A 23,865-nucleotide genomic window follows, 5' to 3' on the forward strand; every position below is an offset into this window, starting at 1 on the left:
GCAGGAACAGAAGAATCTTTGAGTATCAGGCCAAATTGTCTGGAAGTCTTTCTAGGTTTTCCAAGCATGAATCCACACCAGAAACTATAAGGAAAAATATTTACAAGCTGGGAGGTAGGAGATACTTAGGTGGAATGAAATGGATAGTGGAAATAGAAGTCTGACTTAGCCATGGTTAGAGGAAAAAGCTTAACCAGAAAGTACGAACGATAAACCATTAACAGAAACTATGATCTTGAGATTCATTCCATGAGTACAATAGTACAACAAGGAAACAGCATCAGCAATGTCAACTGGCAGCAAAACAGAAAAACAAACATCAGCAGGGTATTAGAAACTGATCTGGGAGAAAAAATGCCTTTTGCAGGTAAGATATATTAGGTGAGATCTGTCCTATGACTGCAGATCTTTTACTCAAGGAAAAGGCTCAACTCATGAAAAGAGCCTCTGAAATCTCCAGATGCAACTGGTGGAAGATTTCCTCCAGCAGCCATGAGGAAGGCTTTTGGCTGCTCCTCTAAAAGTCACCAGTGACCCCAGGCACTAAATAGGCCCCCCGTGGAGGAGGGGGCCACAGAGCCAAACCACATACATTTCAGACACATTGAGCAACACTGTCATCAGTAGAGCACACAAGGACTCCAGGCTATGCAAATTCTGGAAAAATCTGAAGAAAACCTTGGTGCCTGTGGCAGCCTGGGCTAAAGAGGGTGCAGAGTCTGGCTAAAGCTGACTTTACCTCTCCCTCTCTTGGGTTAGATGTTCTGCTCTCTTTAGCCCAGGCTATCAGCTCTTATCTTTTTTCACTGACATCAAAATCCAAAAGAGATGCCTTTAAATTTAAGGACAGGCACCATTTTAAAAGAAGAGAGAATCATAAAACCAGAAAATGCACTGGTGAAGGCCTACTCTGGTATCTCACAGGAACACTGTAGTGACCACAGTGCACATCTTTACATCCCTAAAAGCTCTGAGGAACTACTTCTGTGGGCTGAGTGCAAGTGCACAGCTCCTTCCACATAGGGTGCTTCAGCCATCATTTGTACAACACACCCTCATGGGCTTTAGAGATTTTGGTGGCAGAAAGAAAAGAAGCAATTTATGCACTACCGTCAAGTCTCGTATTTTAAGACTTCATTCATGTCAAGCCAATTCCCATGACCATAAAACAAAGCCTAATTGGAACTAGGAGAAGGAGAAATAGAAGTATATTCTTATTCTAATGAAAAAATTAGTCGGCTCATAAGCCTAGAGAAGCACATGGGAAGATGTCATAAGCATTTCTTTGCTCTGACAAACTGCTTTAACAATGAGAGCACCAGAGTAAAGCCCACCAGCGGCTTAAAAGGAAAAATCCCCAAACTGTCCACAGCATTCAAGGAAGTGTTCAGGTCTGAGTCAGCTGATAATTAAATAGTTTCTCATGGCAGAAACCATTTATGGGAAGACCTGATTTTGAAAAAAATAATTAAAAAAAGATCCTATGTACTCCATCTGGCATTATGGCAGGCCTGTGAGTGTTAGAAGACAAAAAGAAGCAATGCAAAAGCTTTAATGGTGGCCATTTGTTTTGGCCACCATTTTAACTCCTTATCACCTTTTTTTAACTCCTTATCACCTTTTCATTATCATTTGTCTCCTCCATTGGTTTGCAGCTTGTCTAGATACATTAGATAATGAAGTCATGCAGAGTGACTCAGTCACTGAGGTGAGTAAGCTCTTTCTATCAGAAAAAGAATATGGTGGCAAATAAAATGTTTCATTAGAGATCGTAACAATCATTCCCATGGTGATGCAGGGCAGAGAACCACATGCTGTAAATGGCAGTTTTGCGGTGATAACACTGTTTGAAAGAAAATGCTACAATGATAAGTAGGGAGAATGATTCTGCAGCCCTCTGATTTCAAATTTACTGCTGCTGGTGTGATCTCATCATTCCAAATTACTGAATTATGTAAATAAACTCTCCTAAAATGCAGTTGGTTTGATGGGTTCTTGCATTACGTTCGCTTGTATCTATTTTATTTTATTCCCATTCAATTTGTAGAACAGACTCCCACAAGTATTTCCTAATAACTTTAGAATTTCTACAATTGCTGAGATCGTGTCTCAGACAAAGACCTATAGGTCTGAAATAAAAATAGTGAAGGGTTCAAGATGACATCATGTTTTATGAACACAAGACGTGACCACAAATAACCTACAATAACCTTTAAAATTAGTTTTTTCCTGACTTCATAAAACAATATTTTATTTGGCAGGGCCTTATTGGCAAGCACTTTGAACAGTTCTATTTGTTTTCTGTAACCAGGAAGACACAACCAGTGTTTTCACATAGGTTTCCTCAGGACTGTGGTTTTGCCATTTTCTGCCTCTTTATAGCTGCCTGCTGCTGTTGAATATTTTTCTTTGGGATGTTTATTAAGAACAAGGATATGAATTTAAAAAAAAAAAAAAAAAACAACTTTCCTTATAGCTGTGCTGGTGAATTTCTTCCACTGTAATATAACTGTATCAAAAACACAGAAATAGATCATGGTATCTAGAATGATCTGATTGCTTTAAGTCTGAAGTTATGTAATAACATACAGCTGGCTATATGCATATTATGAGAATCTGAAGGAAATCAGCCCATATGTCCTTTGATTCATTAACCAAGACCAAGATTTAGAAATCTACCATAACTTGTAACACTATATGAAAATGGACAAATGGGATTAGCCAGTCACTGAATTGAATAAAAAAATAAAATCTAAGTGTTCAAGTTAAAGTAAATTAGAAGTCAACATCACAGAGCGCAAGAAATACTCCTTGCCTCTTTGCAGATCTTGCCTGTGATGAGTCATTTTTTTGTGTCACCATCACCAGTTGTCCTGGTTGTGAGCCCCTTGAGAGGTGTGTTTTCCACAGTGCCTCCTGCAATGAAACCAGATTGCTTGTATTTTCAGCTGCTCAGAGTTTTGTTGTTTTGAATGGTGCTGCTGTGAAAAAATGGACTATTTTCCCACCACATCTGTAGCACTAGCTATGCTGCTCCCAGTGCCAGAAGTATGCATTTTTCATTGCTGTTTTTTATTATTTGGAAAAAAGTCTCCATACGATTTTTATTCAGTATATTTTGAGCTACGAGGTACACTTAGTCGGCAGTTCAAAATTCAGTAAATCCCAACTCCTCCTGAAAAACTGTTTTGTATGTTTGAGAAGGGTCACGTAATTAACAGGGATGAGCTTTTCAACCTCTGTACACAGTTTGGACTTCTTAGTAATCCCTCTTTCTTCTCTACAGTATGAAGCCCGAGTGAATAAGGAAACCTCCAATAATTAAACTTGCTCTATTGACCTAACCAAAATGAACTGGCTATGCAACAATGTAGCTGTCCATGTAAAAACAGGAAGTCAGATTTCCCCAAGTAACCCTTATTCACCATGAGAAAAACAGCTGGTGCTCTCCCTTCACATGCAAGTGTGTGGGGCATGGATAAAAGATGTATACTTCTGATATCCTCTCTTTTAAAAGGGTGTGTGTTTTTTTGGTGTTTTTTTTTTTGTGTGTGTTTTTTTTTCCAGTGGAAGTTTTCCAGCGCTCAGTTCCTGAGAGGTAGGGCCCCAAGACAGTCTGGTCAAAATTGTTAGAATCATATCTTTGTAAGGAGAGGTCTGTGAAAATGAACAAAGAAGCCACATTAGTATAACATGAATAATCCTCCCTGACCTCCAAAGAGAAAAATAATAAAGGATTTATTACACTTTTTTTTTTTTCTCCCTAAGAAAGAGTAATAAGAAAAATCCTCCTTACAACAACAATAACCACTGTTTCAGAATCAGAGCTTTTGTGTCACTGTTTTTCAGTAGTTACGCTACATTTCTCCCAGTACACTGCTGGGATTTTTTATTTTTTATTTTGCTACACATGCTCGCACATCTGCTCCACATGTGTGATCAGCAACTGGATTTTCTGAGCTGAACGTCCTGTTAAATGGACAGAGTGGGCAGATCATTCCTTAGAGAGCAGAGAATCTGCCTCTGGTGGATTGCCGCCAAAGGCAGTGGTGTAATAAAGAAAAGAAAGCTGCTCATTTGGATTGCTCTGAAATGAACTGTGTCCTCTCCTAAAATACCATCTGGTTAGGATCCCTGGAGGTGCAGTCTAACACACCTAGGTCTGGCAGTCTGTATGTTTGATGGCTGCAAATGTCTCTGCGTAGGTTGGCTGGGGGGAGGCAAGATCATTAAGAATCAGAAGAGGTGAAACTGTTGTGATTTCGTCTCCTTTCACCCACCCAAACAAAATAGCACAAAAAGGCTACGGAGGTGTTCGTGTTTTTGTTGCTGAAGTTGACAGCTAATCTTTAAAAAAGCTGCCTTGGGCTTTGCTTTTCTATATAGGACAGGTTGTATCTCTTCAGCTTGGGCCTTTGGTACATTAATCAAGGATATAAGAGTAAATTGTGCAAAGGAGATTGAGTAAGCCTAATAGTATGTGTGCAAGGAAATCCAGCTTCCAAAAATCAAATCACACCAGGAGTTGATAACAGATGTACAAAGTTAGAGGAGAAATTAACAGATGCTTTTCAGTTTGGGCTATTATCACCAATGAAATCCAGCTCATATGGCCCATAGGTCACATTAAAGAGTTTGCTGCAGATGAATTTGGTTCTTGCCTGATGCTGGCAAAATTAAGATTGCAACTGTACCATACTGCATGTATCCTAGATACAAGTTGGCTTTTTCAAAGTGCTGTCAGTGCTGCTAAAAGGATTCCTCTTGTTGTTTATCAGTTAAGTCTGCAACCAGACAAACAAATGCTATTGCACTGTATAAATCCACCCCTGTAATGGATGTCCTGCTAACCAGGGAACATGACCGTTTCATTCTCAACAAATAAACTTTCTTCTCAGTCTGAATCTATCCTGGTGAATTAGGAAGGGCCTGGGAACATTCCTGGGCACTGGATTATGATCATCTATGATGTTAAGCAGTCAGGCAAGTCCCTAGCACCCGCAGGGCGGTTGCCAAGCACCTCCAAACCACTCCCAGGCACAAATCAGAAGCAGGGGATTTCCAGCACCATTCCCAATTGGCAATTTGCAAGTAGACACCAGTTCTGAAGTTTAAGAGTATTTACTAGAGCCGAGTTGGCTGCTCCTTGCCTGTTGGCCTTGGGTCCTGGGAACACTGAGAATGTCTCAGAAGCCCATAGCCCTGGACAACACTTGCCAGCATGACTTTATTTTAAGCAAAGGCAGAGTCTACCAATTCTTGAGGTAGAAGTTTCTTTCTGCCTGGGGAGACCATTTTCTTTGTAAACAAGCCCAAGTTACAAAACTCTGGAGTTATTTTCAGGACTTCTTTCTGCACTTAACAGAGTTTTGTTTCTGCAACTGCCCTGGAAGCTGTTGGGTGACTGATGGGGTGCGTCTCACTGCCTCTAGCTAATGCAATCACTCTCCTCCCTCCCTCTCCCCCCCCCCCCCCCCCCCCCCCCCCCCCAAGAAACAACCCTAAAAATGTTTTGTTTTTTCTTTGTTGCTTTCTTTTTTTCCAAAGGTGTTTTAGAATAGCTACTGCTGTTGGTTATACTGTGAGCTCCTATTGTTCCTGTTTATCCATCTGCTTGTAATTATGCTGGCTTCAGGATGATTTTTTTATTAATTTGAAAGAATTAATTTGATCATTGCTTACCACCCAACAGAAAAACGACTCAAAGTCATGATTCTGCCTTTGGAGAACTTTTCAAGAACTTGAATTCAGTTCAAATTCAAATTCATTATCATTATTATTAATTTATCTTGAGCAAGACATTCAAAAAAATTGCTTTAGAAACAATGGCATAAAGCGTATCCTAAAGAAACGACTGTCCTTTGGCTCCTGTAGCTGTTATTTTAGCAACTACAAAAACTGAGAAAACCATCAGTTGCACTAACAAATAATATTGGCTCTGTTGGGTCACAGCAGATATTCCAAGGAAAGCCTTTTGTTTAACTTGTACTTTCCGTGCTTCCCCGCATGAAGCTACAATCTGTCAGGAATGTTCACTTGCAGTCCCAGGGGGAGTTTTGACTGAGCCCAACACTTCCAGGCTCAGCCCTGGGGTGCCAGGTGCAAAGAGCAGGAGTTGAGGCTGGGACCAAAGGGCTTCCAGTCCGCTGGGAATAAACTCTGGTGCCCAAACTGGTCAAGCCAGCAGCTTTCATCACAGAGCTCCAGACCTCTGCCCCAGCAACCTTGACTTTCCACAGCTTGGGATTTCCTGTTCAACATTTTGGAATCAGTGAACCAACTTCTTTTCATTGGCAGTCTCTATTAGATAATTTCTGATGGAAATTAATGGAATAAACATAGGGTAGAAAAGAAAGCAGTCTTTCTATCGAACTATTTATTAACTAATTACTATGATTAGCTAATGCTATGTAAAAAAGCTGAAGTCCTAAAACTGAGGGGAGGTTTTGCAGTTTAGGAGCTGGAGGTGGCTAAGGAGCAGAATTAAATGTCTTTAGCCGGACTGGATTAGGTTCAGAATAAAACAGGATCCATTTAAGGAAATCCTACTTGCAAAATAAGACTATTTGAGTAATATAAAGACTTCTCGTTTCAAATACAGATCCTATCATGATCAATTATTGTGCGCAAAAAGATGACTTCATAAATAGTAAGCTGAAATGGTGCAGAGGAACCATCAATAAAGGTTTTCAGTTATTATCTAAATCACTGTAGCAGGTTAGTAAGTAGTGATAAGGTGAAGCCATTTTGGTGATGAACTAGAAGTCTCTCAGAGCCCAGCACTTAAACTGAACCCATTCTGAAGATCGGTTATGTTCACTTAAAGGTTTTCAGTGTTTTCTGGTTTTCTTCTTGCTTTTCTGAGTCCCAGTTACTGCTCAGCCCTCTGGCCTTTTCCTGATGAGCTTACATCTCCCAGTAGTGCAGCCCTCTCATTAGTGACAGTGGCATCCTGTGGCAGTGACACAGCTGTGGCTGTGAGTGGACCTGCTCAATCTACCTGTGCTACCAGTGTGGCACCTCTGCAAACTGAATTTGTGATGGGCGAAAGAGGCCAAGAGTTGTTTGGAAGTGTACATGAGAAATACAGTGTTGGTTTGAGCAGAGGAGATCCCTTTTTTGAGACTTTTCTTATTGGCACTTTTGTCCTGCACAACAGTGTTTTTTCTCATTGTAAGAAAAGAAAAGAAAACAAGTGATTGCCTATAAAAAAGACTGAATTTGAGGCCAATAGTCTCTCCCACCTTGGGAACTGACCTACTGCCCTTTAAGATCAGAAGATTCTTCCTGTTGTCTCAGGTGGACTTGGAGATTGGGACCCTTTGTTAGAATGCCCCTAACCAAGCAAATAAAGCTTTGAGAAATCAAACTGTTCTACACTTCGTATTTCTACTATAATACATCTAATAATAATTCGAATCTTAGCCATTCTATAGGGTCACATAAAGAGAGAACAAGGATATAAAGGAAGAGAATGTGCAGGACATAGATTCCTGCATCGTAAATAGGTTATTTTAGCAAACGGTGGTGCAAAATTCTTCAGACCATGCAATAAGCCATGACAACTACCTTCTACTGTGCCTGGTATATGGGTTTCTAGGTTTCACTGAGCTTAAGACAAGGAATCATTCCTACAGCGTTGTGCCATATCTTCTCACTTCACAAATACTCTGATGGCATTATGGGCTAGTCAGAGAAAAAAATAGGAAAAGAATGTTTGCTGACTTTGTTCAGTGTTGTCAACACAGATTTTAATTGCCTCAGCAAGTTGTCATTAGGTGAAAGATAACAGCCTGCCAAGTCTAGAGGGTAAACACTTTGTGTTGATCCTCCCACAAAGCATTCAAATAAGGAACTAGAGCTTATTCAGTGTAACTCAGGTTTAACTATCTCATTTTCAAGACAGTTTATTCTTCACGACCTTTCAGATTCTCGTCTCTTCATGTTTGTGCTCAGCCTTCTGAAACTTGCTGCCTGCTCTTTCATGTTTAACATATGGTTAATCAGATATAGGTTATAATATTTGTGAACAAGTCTGATGAAGGTGCCTCTTTATTACTCACCTGAAGCCTGGTTTTAAATGTTACCATCTTAAATGTTGATAGTTTTTTTCTTGTTCTCCAAACTGCATATTGTTTACACATGTTCCTTCTAGGCATATAATATAGATATTAAAATGCAAACACACACACACACACATATGAGGGCTACTCCAAAAGTAATGCCTCCTATTTTTTTATATTGGCCCATGACGCCAGGGGTTGATGTAGGTGATATGGCAGTAAAGGCTGAATCTCCCTTCCAATATTCAGTTGTATATTGTTGCCGTGAGACAGATGACAGCAGAAGGACAGTCCGACAGAATGGCATCTGACATGGAAGTGTGTATGAAACGAAAATACATGATCAAATTCCTCCATGCAGAAAATATTGCATCCACTGACATTCATCAATACTTGTCAAATGTTTATGGAGACCAAACAGTCCAAGTGAGCACAGTGAGGCTATTGATGGTGCATTTCAGCAGTTTTGGCAACACCAGTGGGTCACCTCCACTAGTACAGACTTTTATGAGTGCACCATGCAGGCTCTTATTCATCACATGTGAAAATGCACAACTGATGGCGGCACCTATGCTGAAAAAGCAGTGTGTTATAGCTGAGAATTTGCTCTATCAAATAGTGTAATTGTGCTCTTTGTATCTATTGCAGTTTCCATGTGAATAAATAGGAGGCATTACTTTCGGAGCAACCTATGCATGTGTAAATTTGCATTCATGTGACATATATTGTATATACAAATAGAATGTGCACTACATGCAATACGTGCAATCTATGTATTTATATTAAAATAGCACCTATTAATGTATCTGCAAGATCACTTAACAATCATAATTAGAGCAGCAAAGTAGCCCAGGGACTCAGGACAGCTTGTATTTAAGCGCAGTTTCCACATGTGGGTGTGGTAAGCAAGCTGCATCAGGTGGAAGAGGATTACATTAAGAGAAGAAAGTATTTGTCCCTGATTTTATATAGCACGGATAAAAAAAAATAAAGAGTGTAGAAGGCATTGCACTACGAAATAGAAGAGGGAGTTTCCAGAGGAGGTTTCCAGTCTCACCTGGAAAATGGGTCAGTGACAATTGCAGTCCAAAGAAGATAAGAAAAAGTTAATCAGGGATAAGAAAAAGTCCTGGAATGGGAAAAGCACTCTTGAAGCTCACAGAAGAATGGAGCAGAAGAGGATGGATATGCAGCTGACAACAACCTCTATATGAAGAGAAACTTTGCAGCTGGTGTAGCAGAAGGGATTTTGGCCAGCAGGATCTGCAGCAGAGGCTGAGATACCATCTGGAATGTCAAAAGCTTTTACCGTTCTGAGAAGTGTGTGCAGAGGTGAGTGCTGCCAGTGGGTTCTGTGTTCTCTCTCTCCTTGGTAAGTTCCCTAGGAGCTACTGTTAGATTTGTCCCCTGAAATGTGTGCAGATCTGTAGAATGTGCAAACCCCTACCATATGACAAGTCAACTGAAACAAACCATAAGGACTTAGGACATTTTGCTTTTCTTATGCTAACCTACTTGAAGATTGCTATAGGTTGTGTGTGAGACTTCAATCCTCTTCTATTTCAGAAGACAAGAGTGCAATGTTTTTACTAAGCTGTGTACTTTCTTGATCTCCATCCCTCAGGAGAAATCTTATAAAGCACCTTAGATGATTGGTCAAAACTTTTGCTCTTGTTATTCTTTTGGACCTAAGAAACTGGCTGAAGTTCAAGGTTTTGGGATTGCTTCAAAGGGGAGGAAAAGCTGGCACAGGAATCAATACTTCTTTCAAATAATTTTATATATTTACAAGGAATGGATTGACCCTCTTTTCCTGAGGAGAAAAACCACAGTTATTCACCACATCAATGTCCTTCTAAGTTATCTCCCCATGAGGACTCTTTCAAGGCTTTTCAGGGTTGTGCAACCAGCTGTTGTTCAAGTGCATTTTTTTATTTCTCCTCCTTTTCCTTCTATACCACATGGAGGAACGCATGGCAGAGGGGTCACAAATAGTAGAAACGGGGCTAATAGAAAAATCAAACTAACACAGTTACATCAGACCTGTGTTGCACATGAGCTAATAAAATTTGCAGAAGGTAGGGCATATAAATGCAAGCCCAGTGCAATGTACTGGAATTTGTTTTGTTTGGGGGATATCTTTTACTATCTCCAGAAGCCAACACCTTGAACAGTATGACTGGACCACCCTCGGTTACTGTTAACTGGGGAATATTTAGACGTATTCTTTTTTTCCTTCATTTATTTCTCTTGTGTATTCAGTCATTAATTCAAGTAACACTTTTCATCTTTCCACCCAAAGTGTTAAGATCCCTCAGTTGCTTTCAGTGTGTATTTGTTTTAATGCAGAAATCAGTGATAATGCATGAAAGATGTTTTTTAATTGAAGCCAACGTGTCAGACCTGCCGAGCTCTGGAGAGTTTCACTCTGTTGTCAATAAATGAAGAATTGGAAGAAGCTGAAGAAGTTGCAGTTCAGCAATTTCTATGAATAGTAAATACAAAGTGAAAGGTATACTGTGCACTACCTAACATTTTAATCTGTACTTACTTTTTTATATTTAGTGTGGACAGTATGGATTTTAGTTGGAGTATCTGTGATCCAAACTTAGACACGCACCTAGCCAAATCCTTAAACCAGATAGACTGTCACAGTCTTCTGTATAAAGTTGCCAATGAGATATTGACTGATACAGACATCACTTGGATGGGCCTCACTGAAAGGGGGCTCACAGGAGCAAGTTGTAAGGAAAGGTGGGGTCAGAAGTGGTAGCAATTTTTGAGGAGGTGCTTCTGTCCTGCAGGAGAGGTGTAATTGTATGAATTCACTGTCAAGCCTGTGGGTAAATGGAGACTAAGAAATGATGTCTCTGCAGAGTGGAAACAGCTCTCCCTAGCTACAACATGTTGCATGCTGTCACCTTTAATGAATGTTTATAAAGTACTTGGGGACCTTTACATGCGAAGTGCTATGCACAAGCCACTGATAATTAAATGTTTTATGTTGTACTTGTTTAAGCCAATGCTAACAGTAACTAATGGAAAACTTAGAAATGTCTGTGACTCAAAAAGGTCAGAATAATTGGAAAGAGATGACTGTCTGGGTGAAATGTGTGAAATCTGAAAAAAGCCTGTCTGAAGAGTGTAATGTACTCTCACAAATGGATGGAGAAAGGATTCTTTTTCATTTATCAGCAGTTGTATTCAATCTAATATGATAGAACAAGAACACAGCAAGCTGACAGAGCCAGAACGTTTTCTGTGTATGTTGTACTGACGGCAGGCAGCACTTAAACTGGATGCAGTATAAAAGGATCTAGTGTCTAAATGATAATCAAACATTCAATCAAATGTCAGTGGTCATTTGACAATTTTAACATTTGCAAAGGAGTTACCCAAAGGAGTTACCCAACCCTTGTTAGGAGTTATGACTATTCTCTGAATTGGGGTGAGACACTCTGTATCCACACTAGTAGTACTGCTGCTTAAACCAAGAGGCAAGTGGCTGCAACAAACAGCATTAAAAAATGAAGAGGTAGGGAACAACTGAGAATAACACCAACTGGCCTTGTGTGTACCACGTGAGGTTCAACAAGACTGAATGCGTGTGCAGATGCAACTCTGAATGTGCCCTTGTGCACATGTACAGTGTCTGGCCAAGCTCCTCATTCTCTGGTTAGCCCTGGCAGTGGAAGAGCTGCTCATTGCTCCCCAAAATCACACAGCAGGTGCAGCTCCCTTGGCTCAGCATTGCCATTCACAACACTACCCTGCACCCACTTGAGAAGAGCCTACACATCCTGCTAGCCTGGAAAAGCAAGAGCCAGGTAACAAGTGCTTTAACACTGAGCAAATATGTGTAAGAAATCTTTGCTGGCTCTCTCCCTCGCTGTTAACCCGCGACTCTATGACTTTATGATAATTTGTTACAATAAATTTTACTTCTTAAAAGTTCAGCGCCAGATTGGCTGAAGAACATAATCACTTCTTTCTCCACACGTTAACCTTATGCAGCTACCTGTGGGCCCGGGCTGGCTGATTACCTCAGCAGGTGGAGGTCTCGTGCTCACATACCTCAGCTGGAAGTCCACAAACTTAACCTTGGAACAAACCAGGAGACCTTCTTTTTTCTTCTTTTGCCTGCTCCTACACTTTCACTTCGTAATATCATAAACTGTATTTCATTAGCTAAGCCCATTAGCTAACCTTTAGCACATACATATTACCCCTAATAAGTTTAAGTGGCAAAGTAGCTCACCGGAGGAAAATTGCCCTCTGCAAATGGCAGGGCTCAGAGGAGCGGCCCGCGGGAGTCCATTCCTGGTGTTATACTCCCTCTGCAGGGCACAGCCGCCCCGCGGCCTGCTCAGGCCTCCTCCTCTCCCCCTCCTGCTCTTCTCTTTCTTCCAGGGAAATTCTCTTTCTGCACCCTGCAATTATCCAGCGTATCCAGGGGCAAGTTACTCAGAGGAGTATCCCACAGAAAAGGCTGTTAAGTAATAAGTAGAACTGTATGTTTACCGCAGGAACAGCCTTAATCCCCCCCACCACCACCTCTCCCCGTCATTTACTATCTTTCCTCTTTCCCAGTATTTCAGAGGTCCTCCCCATCACTTCACACAACATGGGCCTTCTAGGGATCCTGTTTTCTGCATGCCCTCAGGAGACCCCCCCTCTTCTTGAGGTCCAGAGGCCCCGTCCCCAAGTGTGCATCTCCCTCTCACTGCAGCCCTGTGGTAAGAAGTGAGGTAAGAAATGCAGGACACATGGGACGTTTTTTATCCCTCTATGAATTCTGGCATTTGAATCATTTCAACATAATTCAAAGCCAGAAAGTGACATTTACATTTTTTCCTTAGTATGAATACTGAGAGAAGAAGGAAATTTTGAAACATCTGGTTTAGTATTTTTGATCAAAGTAAAACATAGTTCAGCATCTAAGTGCTTTGCTTGCAATTATGCAGCTGGTTTCAAATGCTTTTTGAAAAGCATTAAAATTATCATTCAAATTGGATTTTCCTATAACAGCATATTGCCTTATGGAAGGAATATTTGGACATTTAATGCCATATCTTTCCCTATGGATTTGTCTCACCAGCCAAACATCTTTCACAGAGAATTGTATGACTCTGGTACTCAGCTCTGACATTAGCTAGAGGAAAACTTATGCTACCTTGCTGAGAGAGATGCCATCCTGCAAGGAGCCTGGCCAGAGGACAGCCCCAGACTGGGGACTGAACCACAGACTGGGGGGTCTGAACCACTTTCCCTTGAAGTCAGTTCTGCGATGAAGAAATGCAAGACACTGGTTTTGGTGAACTCTGGTGTTCTATGCTGGTTTAAAGAAAAGAAAAATATAAATAAATACTCCAATTGGTTCAGTCACGATTTCAGCCTCAAACATACTATATTTTCTTCCCAAAAATTCATTCAGATAGAAGATTCCTGCATATTTCCTCTTCCTTGACCCATCAAACATTAGCCTCCCCATTGTCAAACAGAACAGGTGAAGAGAAGCTGCTTCATGAGGATCATCTGGGTAAGCACAAAGAACTGAGCTGAGCAACTGTCTGAACCAGTAGTTCATCAGACCAGGCTGGGGATCAAGAAGGAGCCTTGGCCTGGGCATGGCTCCCGGGTTGCTCATGGAGTGTGTCCCACAGCATTAATCTCACAAAGGGGTAACCTTGGCCTCCAGTGGGCCCCAGCTACCAGCAGAGGAGTCTGTTCCAGGCATGATGGGTTTATGCACACCCTGGTCAGGTCTGCTTCCCTAGCAATGATGAGTGTGGTAAAGTAAGCAATGAAAAAGATGTTTTGGAGAACATCTGCTAAATTCTCAGTGGTGCATCTAAGAGCACCAAGAACCAGCCTGAACAACATACTCAATTGTATAATATATTCACCATAATCCAACCCAACATCCTCAACTATGTTATGCTGTCATCCTTTGATCGACTTCATTTTCACACATCCTTTTCAAGCCACACAATTTTCAGGAAAATTTGACATGACATAAATTGAAAGACCTGTTTCCTCTATCAAATATTAAAAAACAAAACAAAACAAAACAAAAACACCCTACCAGGCTAGTCGCAGGCTAGCATGAGTGATACCTCTGGGTTTGTCACACTTCCATGTCAGATACCGTTTTGTCAGAATGCCCCTCTGCTGCCATTTGTAGCACAGCAACAGAATGTAATGGAATATTGGCGGGAAGGTTCAACCTGTACTGCCATACCATCAACATCCACCTGTGACATCTTGAGTTGACACAATAAAATAGGAGGCATTATTTTTGACACTGTAGGAATAAGAACGAATACATTCCTCACACTGCCTTACAATGTAACTTTTATTTTCGTGCATATTATGCACTTCCATGGATAATGAACATCACATGCTTTGTTATGTATGTGCTAAAGACCTTTGCCAGAGTAGGACCTGCAAGAAAGGAATTTACTGTCCTTTTAATCTGAGTGACCATTTCTTCTTTCATTCTATTATTTCTGTAATGCAGTCTCACATACTTGCCTTCAAATATAAACAGAAGGGATATCATTCACTATATACAACTCTGTCTGAAACTCAGACATCTTGAAATCTGTAATGTTATCCAGTTGCAATCAGTTGAAATTACACATTTCTTCACCTGTTTTTATAACTGTTCTGAGCTTCATGTGTTTCTGTGCATAAATGTAATCAGCAGTCTCTAAAAATGATGCAAAAGAGAAAAAAAAAAGAAAAAAAAAGAAAAAAAAGTTGCATATAATTGATGAAACTCACTGTTGCTTTAGAGTATTTCACATGGACATCTACACATTTCTACCTTACAGCAAATACGTATGAAAGCTTAAATCTGCGTGTATGTGTTTGCATACATGCAGTGAAACATAGTGTGTGCCAGCAAAGCTCTCACACTTGAGTGCTCCTCTGCTTATTCTGTGCTCTCAACTATTGCTATGAGTGGCACCACGGTAAACACATGGGCTCATCTGCTTTACAGCACTGCTTGATAGTTGGGTCAGTAATAAAAGCCACAACGTATCCTACAGACAACCCCCAAAAACTTCCAATGGTATTGGATTCTATGATCTTTAAGGTCCTTTCCAACCTGAGCAATTCTATGATTCTGTCATTACTGCTTTGCAGTTTAGCATTTACAGTGTACAGTGCAAGACAAGGAAAAACAGTTTCAGTGCACAGATACAAAGCGGTGTTTTAACTGCAGAGGGCATGAAAGAGCTACTGAACAGTCTGGTGTACTACTTAGAGGGTATCATTATTTGCAGTATGATTTTCTGCAGTTAGTTTGATTCACACTGAACATTTATCAGATTGCATTTTAGACTTGAAAGATCCTCTAATGATCCATCTAGCACAGTTCTTGTTTTCCTTGGGGAAGAACACAGACCTAAAGAACATGGATCATCAGATTCATTGTCCAGGATATCTCTTTATGATAAACAAGGGCTACAGTTCATTCTGTCATTCTCACTGAGCCCATCACTTTGTACTGAGATTTTATTTCTCATTTTACCTCTTACTTAAAATCTATCTATCTATCTATCTATCTATCTATCTATCTATCTATCTATCTATCTATCTACTTATTTATTAACCTGCATACAAAGCTCCTATTGTAGCATGGACTGACAGTTATCAGTTTCCCATTTAATTACAGTTTAAAAAAAATCCCCAATTTCTTTTAGCCATTCACTGACACTCACTGGGGTCACTGGCCATATCCAACACAGTGCAGGACAGCTAGTCTTTAAAACTAACCAGAACTTGTCCATTTAGGCTGTATTTTAGGGTTTCCCTGCAACTGGAAACAAATGATACTGAAGGTATGTTTTAAGAGGAATGAGGATTGTCTGTAGAAACCAGCATGAGCTCCTAGGTATCCAGCCTAAGGCAGGCACCTGTTGGCAGGAGTAGTCCCAGCAAATAAGAAGTGCTTTGCCATCCTCCACCCACACAATCTGATTAGCATGATTCCCCATTTCCATTTGCCCACACTCCAAATATGTTCTCCAGCCTTTCTTCTAAGCCAGCTGCATCTTATTCTCCCGGTAGTCACTGAGGCTCATGTGGGGCCGGTGGTTGCACCATTCTGTCTATGGGAATCAGTGATGAAGAAAGCAAAATACCGGCTCTCCCTCTACTACATGCTTGTCTCTACACTGGGAGAGGATTCTCGATACAATATGTATGGTCACCACCAGAGGGTGCATTGCTGCCGCTGTAATCCTTATTCTTACACAAAGTTATGCTGCTATTATGAAGCTTTGGACAAATTCTGTACCTCCCACTGACGTGGAGTTGCCTATACAAAGGTGTACAGGATTAAAAACAGAAGTCAGTTGCTTTAAACAAACAGAACAAATTAAAACAGTGAATGATACTATGCCTTTTGTGCTGAGCACTCAAGGTATTTTGCAGCTTTTCTTGAAATATACTTGCCTCTTTGATCTGCTGTTAGCAGCCACTCCCAGAAGGGGTGACAGACACTTTGTTTCCTTCCTTCCTGGTCTTACCCTGACCGACCCTTGTGGAATGTAGTTCGTCTCTGAGCATTTTCAGATGTATCACAGTCAGAGAGGCCTGCATGTCACAGCACATAGCCACTTCCCCACTTAGGAAGTCTACACATGATCGTCAAACAGAGGAGCCACACGCAGTATCCGAACCTCTTGTATTTCACCTGCCTACAAGCCCTTTTCGCAGAAGGGGCATAGTAGCGACAGAATAACAAATATTCACTTTGCTCTGAACACAGGGAGGACCTGAGACTGCAAAGTTAAGAAACCATTGCCCCAGGGATGCAGCTCAGGGTTTGTGCTGAGCTGTGCCTGCATGGCTGTGCTCTGTGTGCTCCTGGCCCAATGCTTCCCAAAAGGACTCATGATATCCCTCCTACCCCAAATCTATCCCACGTCACAACTCTGAGGAAAGCTAATCACTTCTCACATGGATATTTCCTGCCATAAAACACTTAGTTTTTCATCTTTCTCTACCGACCTGCTTTACAGAAGCACAAATGTCAGTGCTAGTGCACAGAAAGAGGGACAAAACACTGTCCAGACGATGCTAGGACTTTTCCTAGCCTTGCAGGCTAGCTTAAACCAAGCATAGGACCAACTTTTTAGGCTTATTGTGCTGTCTCTGGACTCAGAGTGAATCCTCAACAAGAGATTTTAAACTCTGAAATACTGTTTAGAAGTGCCCCTGTCACCCACTTAACTATAGGCCTGTGAGTACTTAGGTTGGAGGTCGCAACTGAACTCCAAAACATATTTGGGGTTAAACAAGACCATGATGTTCCCCCACCAAATGGTGAGGGAGTTCAGCCCAGCATAAATACACACTTTAAATTGCAGCACAATAAGAATAATAATAAAGAAGAAACAAGCATAATCAGCATGGTTATGTGTGAAGTTAGCTGGAGATGGTCAGAGAGAGGAGATGCCACACATTCTTGGAAGCACTGGGAGGAACTTTCAGTCCCATTGACTTCAATGGGTTTTCAGTCAGGCTGTGTTTTTGCTGTGGAAAGGAACTGATTAACACAGCATTGTGGGGTGCCTTGGTTTTTGTCTCTGAGCAACTCCTGGCAGAGCCACTGGTTAGTAAGTGAAAACATACTTTTTCCAGTCACCAGGATGTCAAGCTGTACCTGAATTTGGCTTTTTTTTTTTTTTTCTTTTCTTTTTTTTTTTTTTTTTCTCTTTGCTGTTGCTGAGATTCTGATAGATTTGCAAATCTGGCTCCTTAACTTGGTGCTGACTTTACAAATCCAAGAGGGGCTCCCTGAGCCAGCGGGGGCTCTGACCTTGGAGCAGATCACTTCCCCTTCAAGTGGGACAGGGCTGCTTGCAGCTTGACGCCAGTTAATGAGCGGCATTGGGTGTCAGCCCAGCAGCTGCCATGCAGGAGGTCTGTCCCCACGGGCAGCTGCTGCTCATCTGCCTGCAACTGGCAGCGGAAGTGACATCTGTTCTTGGTCCCAGCTGTGAGCAGCACAGAGGTGCCAAAGCCCCAGTGCCTCAGTTCTCAATCCAGGAGCGAGGAAGGGTTTCTGATGCCAGACCACGGCCTAGCATTCAGGAGAAGGGAGGGGGATCATCTCCTTCAACGATGGTGGGCTGAAAGGAATGGAATGGGAGTGACAAATAGAGAGAGCAAGAACAAGTAACAGAAGTAGGGGAAAGGATGGGAGAACGGCGTGGGAGAAGACAGGAGAATGGATGAAATGAAAAGGAAACATGAAATTCAAAGTGACAGGGCTAGTCTGAGGCAAGAAAATAAAAGGAAAGAGGCGGTGTAAAGAAAAAGATGCAGAGCTAGCAACAAATAATTGCCCATGAGAAGCAATTGTCTGAAATGACTGCTGAATAGGGAAGCACTTTATTAAGCTCCAATCCCAGGCACTACCAAGCCTGGGAGGCTTTCCTGCCCACAGTCCTTCGTGTTTCGTGCCATTCAGTGGTCTCCCCTGCAGATTTTGCCATCTGGAGGTGCTTTGGTACATTCTCTCTTGCCTCTTCGCTTCTCCATCTTATGTAAAATCATGTTACCATTAATGTGTCCAAATCTTTTCTCTCATCTATCTTTGCGACTGTTATAACTCAGTGTTGTGGGATTTTAACTGAGTTACAATTTCAGTTTTTAAGTGCGTGACTAAGGACAAGATCTGGTTCGGTATAAAGAGTGAAAAAGATACTTAAATTAATGTGTAGGTAAACATATTAAAAAATGTCACTTCTCAGGTTGGTGTAGGCGAGCCAAGTATATTCTATCATAAAAGTATTTTCACAGCTGAGACTCTTTCCTCAGCACAGGCACTGAAATTGTGCTTTTTCAGATCTCAAAATCAATTGCGTATTCCTGGAAGAAATAACCAAGGAAAATGTACATTAGGCAAGTGTTTTTAAGACCTGTCAATTAAAACCAACTCACGTTGGGAAAAAAAATGTGGTTTTAGTGATTTTTTTTTCTTTTTCCATGGTAAAGCCAGAAAGACAAGACAAATTGAATTGTGATAAACAAGTGGGTTGAGAAATGGGACAAGGAAGGCAAACACCATAAAAACTTACCAACCTAAAGACGAAGAGGCAGGCACTATGGGCACAAAGATTGGAAATTATTTGGATGGTTGTTTTTTTTTTTTCCAGCCATACAGGACTAAGGGTAGAACATCTATTATATGGAGCAGAGAGAATGATCAGAAATCTTTTAAAATATATGGCCAAGATACTACTAATACTCTGAAGGGCTATATTCATCTCATAATACTGTCTTCATGACTACAGCCATTCATTATGGCCCAGCCATCAGAGCAGCAGCCAAGTAGCGCTAGCCCAGATTTTGGACTCCTACAGGAACACATAACAGGAGCCATCCCTGAATCCTACAACCTTCCTTAACAGGAACGAGGGGAAAGCAGAGATGGCAGAGATGAAATGTGAATGGGGCACCACGGTTGCCCTGTCCCTGCAAACTGCTACATGGACACACTTTACCCGACATTCCGGTGGTAACTTGATAAGATGAACCAGGATTTCTCAAAGTAATGGATGAAGAGAAAGGAGAAATGAAACAACAAATGCTTTCATGTATCTGGAAGCAAATGTGCTTTCCTTCTGAAATAAAACCTGAACAGAAAGCCATGACTAGTATACTACGTGCCCAAAATTTAGAGAATAGAGAAAACAAATTACAACCTTTCTAGTTTTCAGTGACCTACAGACAGGAAAAGTTGCCATATCACTGGAAAGTGCTAAGCAGTAATCAAGAACCAGACATTTCTTTGGAAGCTTCTGTTTGGGGGGCACCTAGAACAGTACTGTGAAGATGAGGAGACAATGGCGTTGTGTACAAATGCAAATCTGAATGCACTAGAGGCTTTAAGGCTTGCAGATGTGCTTTTGTTCCACAGCCTGTGTTAGTTACCAAGACAAACTGAAGTCCTCATATTCTGAAGTCAACTAGATTTATGCCAGTGATTACAATAGGGTCACATTCCACTTCATTTCTTTATGTTGTTGGTTTTTTTAATTCCACTGTATTCAATCCTCTTCATTGTTTCAGCTGTTTTCACAGAACCATCAGACCATCTTTTCAAGCTAGGTAACCTGGAAAACTAAAGAAAAACAGATTGTAGCTAGAAACTCTTCCTTCAACTTATGTAAGACAAATGAAGTAATATAATGTCAGACACTGCTTGAAGTGAGTTCGTTTCAATATACAAATCTAATTCACTTAACTTTACAACTATGAAAAACATTCTTAGGGCCAGACTCTGTATTCTCTTTCCTGGTGAACACTTTACTGGCGGAATATTAATTAGAGCGCTTGTGGAGTAAGGTAAGCAAGGATGGCAGGGTCTGAGCTTTTATTTACTCCATGTTATCTCTGTCTAAATGTTCAAAACAATATGGGTGGTGACTGATTCACTAGCTAAATTCAAAACAGCATGTGTGGACAAAAGGCTGTCAAGTTTCTCGTGTATATAGCTATTTGTAAGAGGCTATGTGCAGACAAAAAACAATCAATCAGTTCCTTTATTTCATTTTATATCTTTATTCCCATTGTAAGTTTGGTTTGGATATACAATAGCATTACTCACAGTCCAGTTTCTTTTTGTTTTACTGCAGCTCTGCTATTTTGTGATGTTCTCCAGTAGTTCTGCTGGTAGTGTTTGGCTTCCTGCAAAATGGATTTTTCAGTGTTTGTAGATCATTTAAAACGACGGTTAAATTAAAAAAAAAAAATCCATAATCTGATGATTAACAGTACATTAATGAATCTTTCAATGAGTTTAGTACTAAATATGTTTGAGGACCTGAAATGCGCTTTTTATTGAGCATCATTTGTTCTCTTCTCACAAGAAGTTCATAAACAATCACGATATCATTTTTCTTTCCAGCAGTTCATTGCAATGACATTTTAAAATGGATTTAAATCCTTTTAAGATAATGAGTTAAGTAAAACAAGACAACAAAGTAAAAGGTTCTGTTTAAGCAAATGACAATTTGCACAAAATCCAGTGCTAAGACTTTATCTCAATGTGTATATTAGAGTGGATGGAAAATGCAAATGGCTTTCTAAATTCACTTGCTTATCATAACGTGGGGAAAATACATCACAGATTGTAGTTTAGTCTTAAAGCAAAGAATCAAAAAATATGGTCAAAGAAACGTCTTCTATCACATCTTCTAGGAGCCTGTGAGACAAATTCCTTCATAAAATTCATCACTGTAAAAGTGAATTCAGAAAACTTATTTTTGAAAGATGTCCTGTTAAATTATGGATACCAATAATAGAATCTTCATTTCCTCGTTTATCTGACTACTCCGCATATGAACACGCATGAATATATATATGAATAAAACATGTCTTATTGTATGGCCACAAACTAAACTAATACAAACGTCCACATTGTACAATGTCAGAAAAGGACAAATTACTAATCAAATTAGGAGAAAATCAAAGAAGAAAGCAGATGATGCATGAGAACCGTGTTAGATGTGTTGGGATGATGTCTGTGTAGAAGATGTATGTATTGGATACAGAATAGTCAGCTGCCACTACTGTAATGAAGAAAGTTTAGGATCAACATCAGCTTCTAAAAGGAATTTAAGATGGAGGTTTCTCAGCAGATATTATTAAGCCATTTTTAGGCAGTTATTTAGAGATCTGGGGAGAAGGGGAGGGATAGAGTCCAAATCTGGATCCTTCTATCCTCATAGTTTTGTCCATACACCAGAGGGACACTGGAACCTGGTGGGAGTGCTGGGTTCTCCTTCAGTCAGTGCTGGCATTGGCAACCTCTGTTGTTGAACAACAGTCAGAGCTTTTCTCCCTCTATGCTCTTGAATACTTTCTGAGCTACAGGAAAAACTTTCCACACCTGTTGCTGGATAATGGAGAGGCAAATTCTTGAGTTGAAATCAGAAGTCTTATTGATGGATTTTCAAAGGTTTACCTAACATGGGAAGCATCAATCCTGAATGCCACCCAGACTGACACTCTCCACTTTACTTGACCTACTCACTTCCTTTTCCTGGCTAAATTATGTTCTACATCTAGGATCCATGAGGATTTTGCAAATTCTTTACAGTTTCCTTGTGCCTAAATACAAGAGACTGTACTCATGAAAGCACAGCAGTAAGCAGGTAGCTGATCCATCTGATGTCGGAGGGAAACTTGATGGACTCAGGACAGATGGAAGGGGAGGTTCCCTGAACACTTGTAGTGTGGATAATACTGTACTCAGAAAAGCTATTGGAGCTAGTTCTGAATGATGGCACATGGGTACTGGAAGTAGTATTAGTACTCAGGAGTGCTGCAGCCAGAGCACACCTTATCTATAATAAGGGCTATAGCACTTCAGTGTTCCCATGCACATCTTTTTTGTGTGTGTGTCAATATTATCCTTTATTCCATGGAGGACAGGGATCTGACCTAACAAACACTTCTTGCAATGTGCATTCCCACTGATATTAGTAAGGCTATACGGTATATTAAATATTCATTAACACATACAGCAACAAATGTTAAACAATTTCATCTAAAGAACAAAAGCTGTGCTTTAGGATTAATTCATTAATGCAAAATAACACACATGCATAGGTTAAAGACAGTTCTACGTGAAGACTGAATATATTGGTGTCCTCTGTGAACTTTTTTAAATGAGTAGTACCTCAGAAGAAACGTTTCAGTATCTTTCTTCAAAGCACGTATCCAGTGTATCTCAGAATTACTTTCATTTTACACTTTCTACATAATATCAGACTTCCATTTTAGGTATCAAAAATACGTTGTCAGAAGATCTTAGTAATAAATGTCATAAATCCAGAGTTTTCATCAAAAATTAAATGATTCAAGACCTTTGGTGAATGAATGATGACAAAGAAACATTTCCAAAAGCTGCAAATGATTTATGGCCTCATGCTACCAAAAGCTGGCCAATCAGCTCAGGGTTCCTGTCCTTTATTAGTGCCATGGTAAGAGCAGCAGCAGAATTTACTGTCTCCTGAAGTGGGAAACTGTCCTGGAAAAAAAAAAATAAGAAGAGAGCAGGGGAAGCAATACATTAAAAAAAGTGGAGAAAGTAAATATTAAACAACAGTTTATAAGTATGCAATTAAAAAAAAAAAATCAAAACATTTATTTGTACTTATTAGGTGGAAAGCTTTTATAACTTATTTTTCTAAGGAAACACAATTATGTAGCAATACCAATATTCCAATCTCCACAATGACTTAAAAAGTGAAAATAATTTTAGAAAGGAATATACTGTAATTGTTGGAATTAATACGAAATACCCAGAGAAAAGGAAAACAGAAGCTTCATTCTATCACTTCCTTTGTAACTGATTTTTAAGATCTAAAATGTAGTCAACATTTTGGGCTCAAAAGCATTGAAACACAACGTATGATTTACGTAAGTAGCACAGCTAAAGACCCATATTTTCAGTACACACTGAATCTCACCTCAATTTTACAACCTACTTACAACTCACAGATTCAAAGCACTGGGACTTCAGTAGCTTACACTGAACTTCATATCCCATAACCTTAATAAGTAGCCTGTTTTTGATAGGCAAGTAAAGAGATTAACACAGGAATTAAAAATGCCACTTTGATGATAGGCTTCCAATTGAGCACTCCAGCTGACATTTCAAAAAAGTCCTTTGTCTAATTGGCACGTTTTCTTAATTGTACTGACAATAATAGGTTGGCCTCTTGCAACCAGTATCATTTTTCATTTGTACACTGGGAAAATACTGATAGGT

The 23,865-nt window shown here is 40.2% G+C and overlaps 1 protein-coding gene and 1 long non-coding RNA gene across 4 annotated transcripts in view; one reads left to right on the forward strand and one right to left on the reverse strand.

Moving 5' to 3' along the window:
* Nucleotides 1–8,951: 8,951 nt before the first annotated feature.
* LOC121109765 overlaps nucleotides 8,952–23,865 on the forward strand; it is a 41,037-nt gene continuing 26,123 nt past the window's right edge. For both annotated transcript variants that reach the window (XR_006936512.1, XR_005857451.2), the window contains exon 1: nucleotides 8,952–9,395. This is a non-coding gene — a long non-coding RNA (uncharacterized LOC121109765). The remainder of the gene's footprint in view (nucleotides 9,396–23,865) is intronic.
* ISPD (isoprenoid synthase domain containing) overlaps nucleotides 20,629–23,865 on the reverse strand; it is a 112,216-nt gene continuing 108,979 nt past the window's right edge. For both annotated transcript variants that reach the window (XM_040695713.2, XM_004939331.5), the window contains exon 10: nucleotides 20,629–23,121. In XM_040695713.2, the coding sequence (XP_040551647.2) occupies nucleotides 23,017–23,121 (105 nt within the window). In that variant the 3' untranslated portion in view covers nucleotides 20,629–23,016. The remainder of the gene's footprint in view (nucleotides 23,122–23,865) is intronic.

This window comes from Gallus gallus, chromosome 2 (assembly GCF_016699485.2).
Source record: "Gallus gallus isolate bGalGal1 chromosome 2, bGalGal1.mat.broiler.GRCg7b, whole genome shotgun sequence".
Taxonomy (NCBI): Eukaryota; Metazoa; Chordata; class Aves; order Galliformes; family Phasianidae; genus Gallus; species Gallus gallus.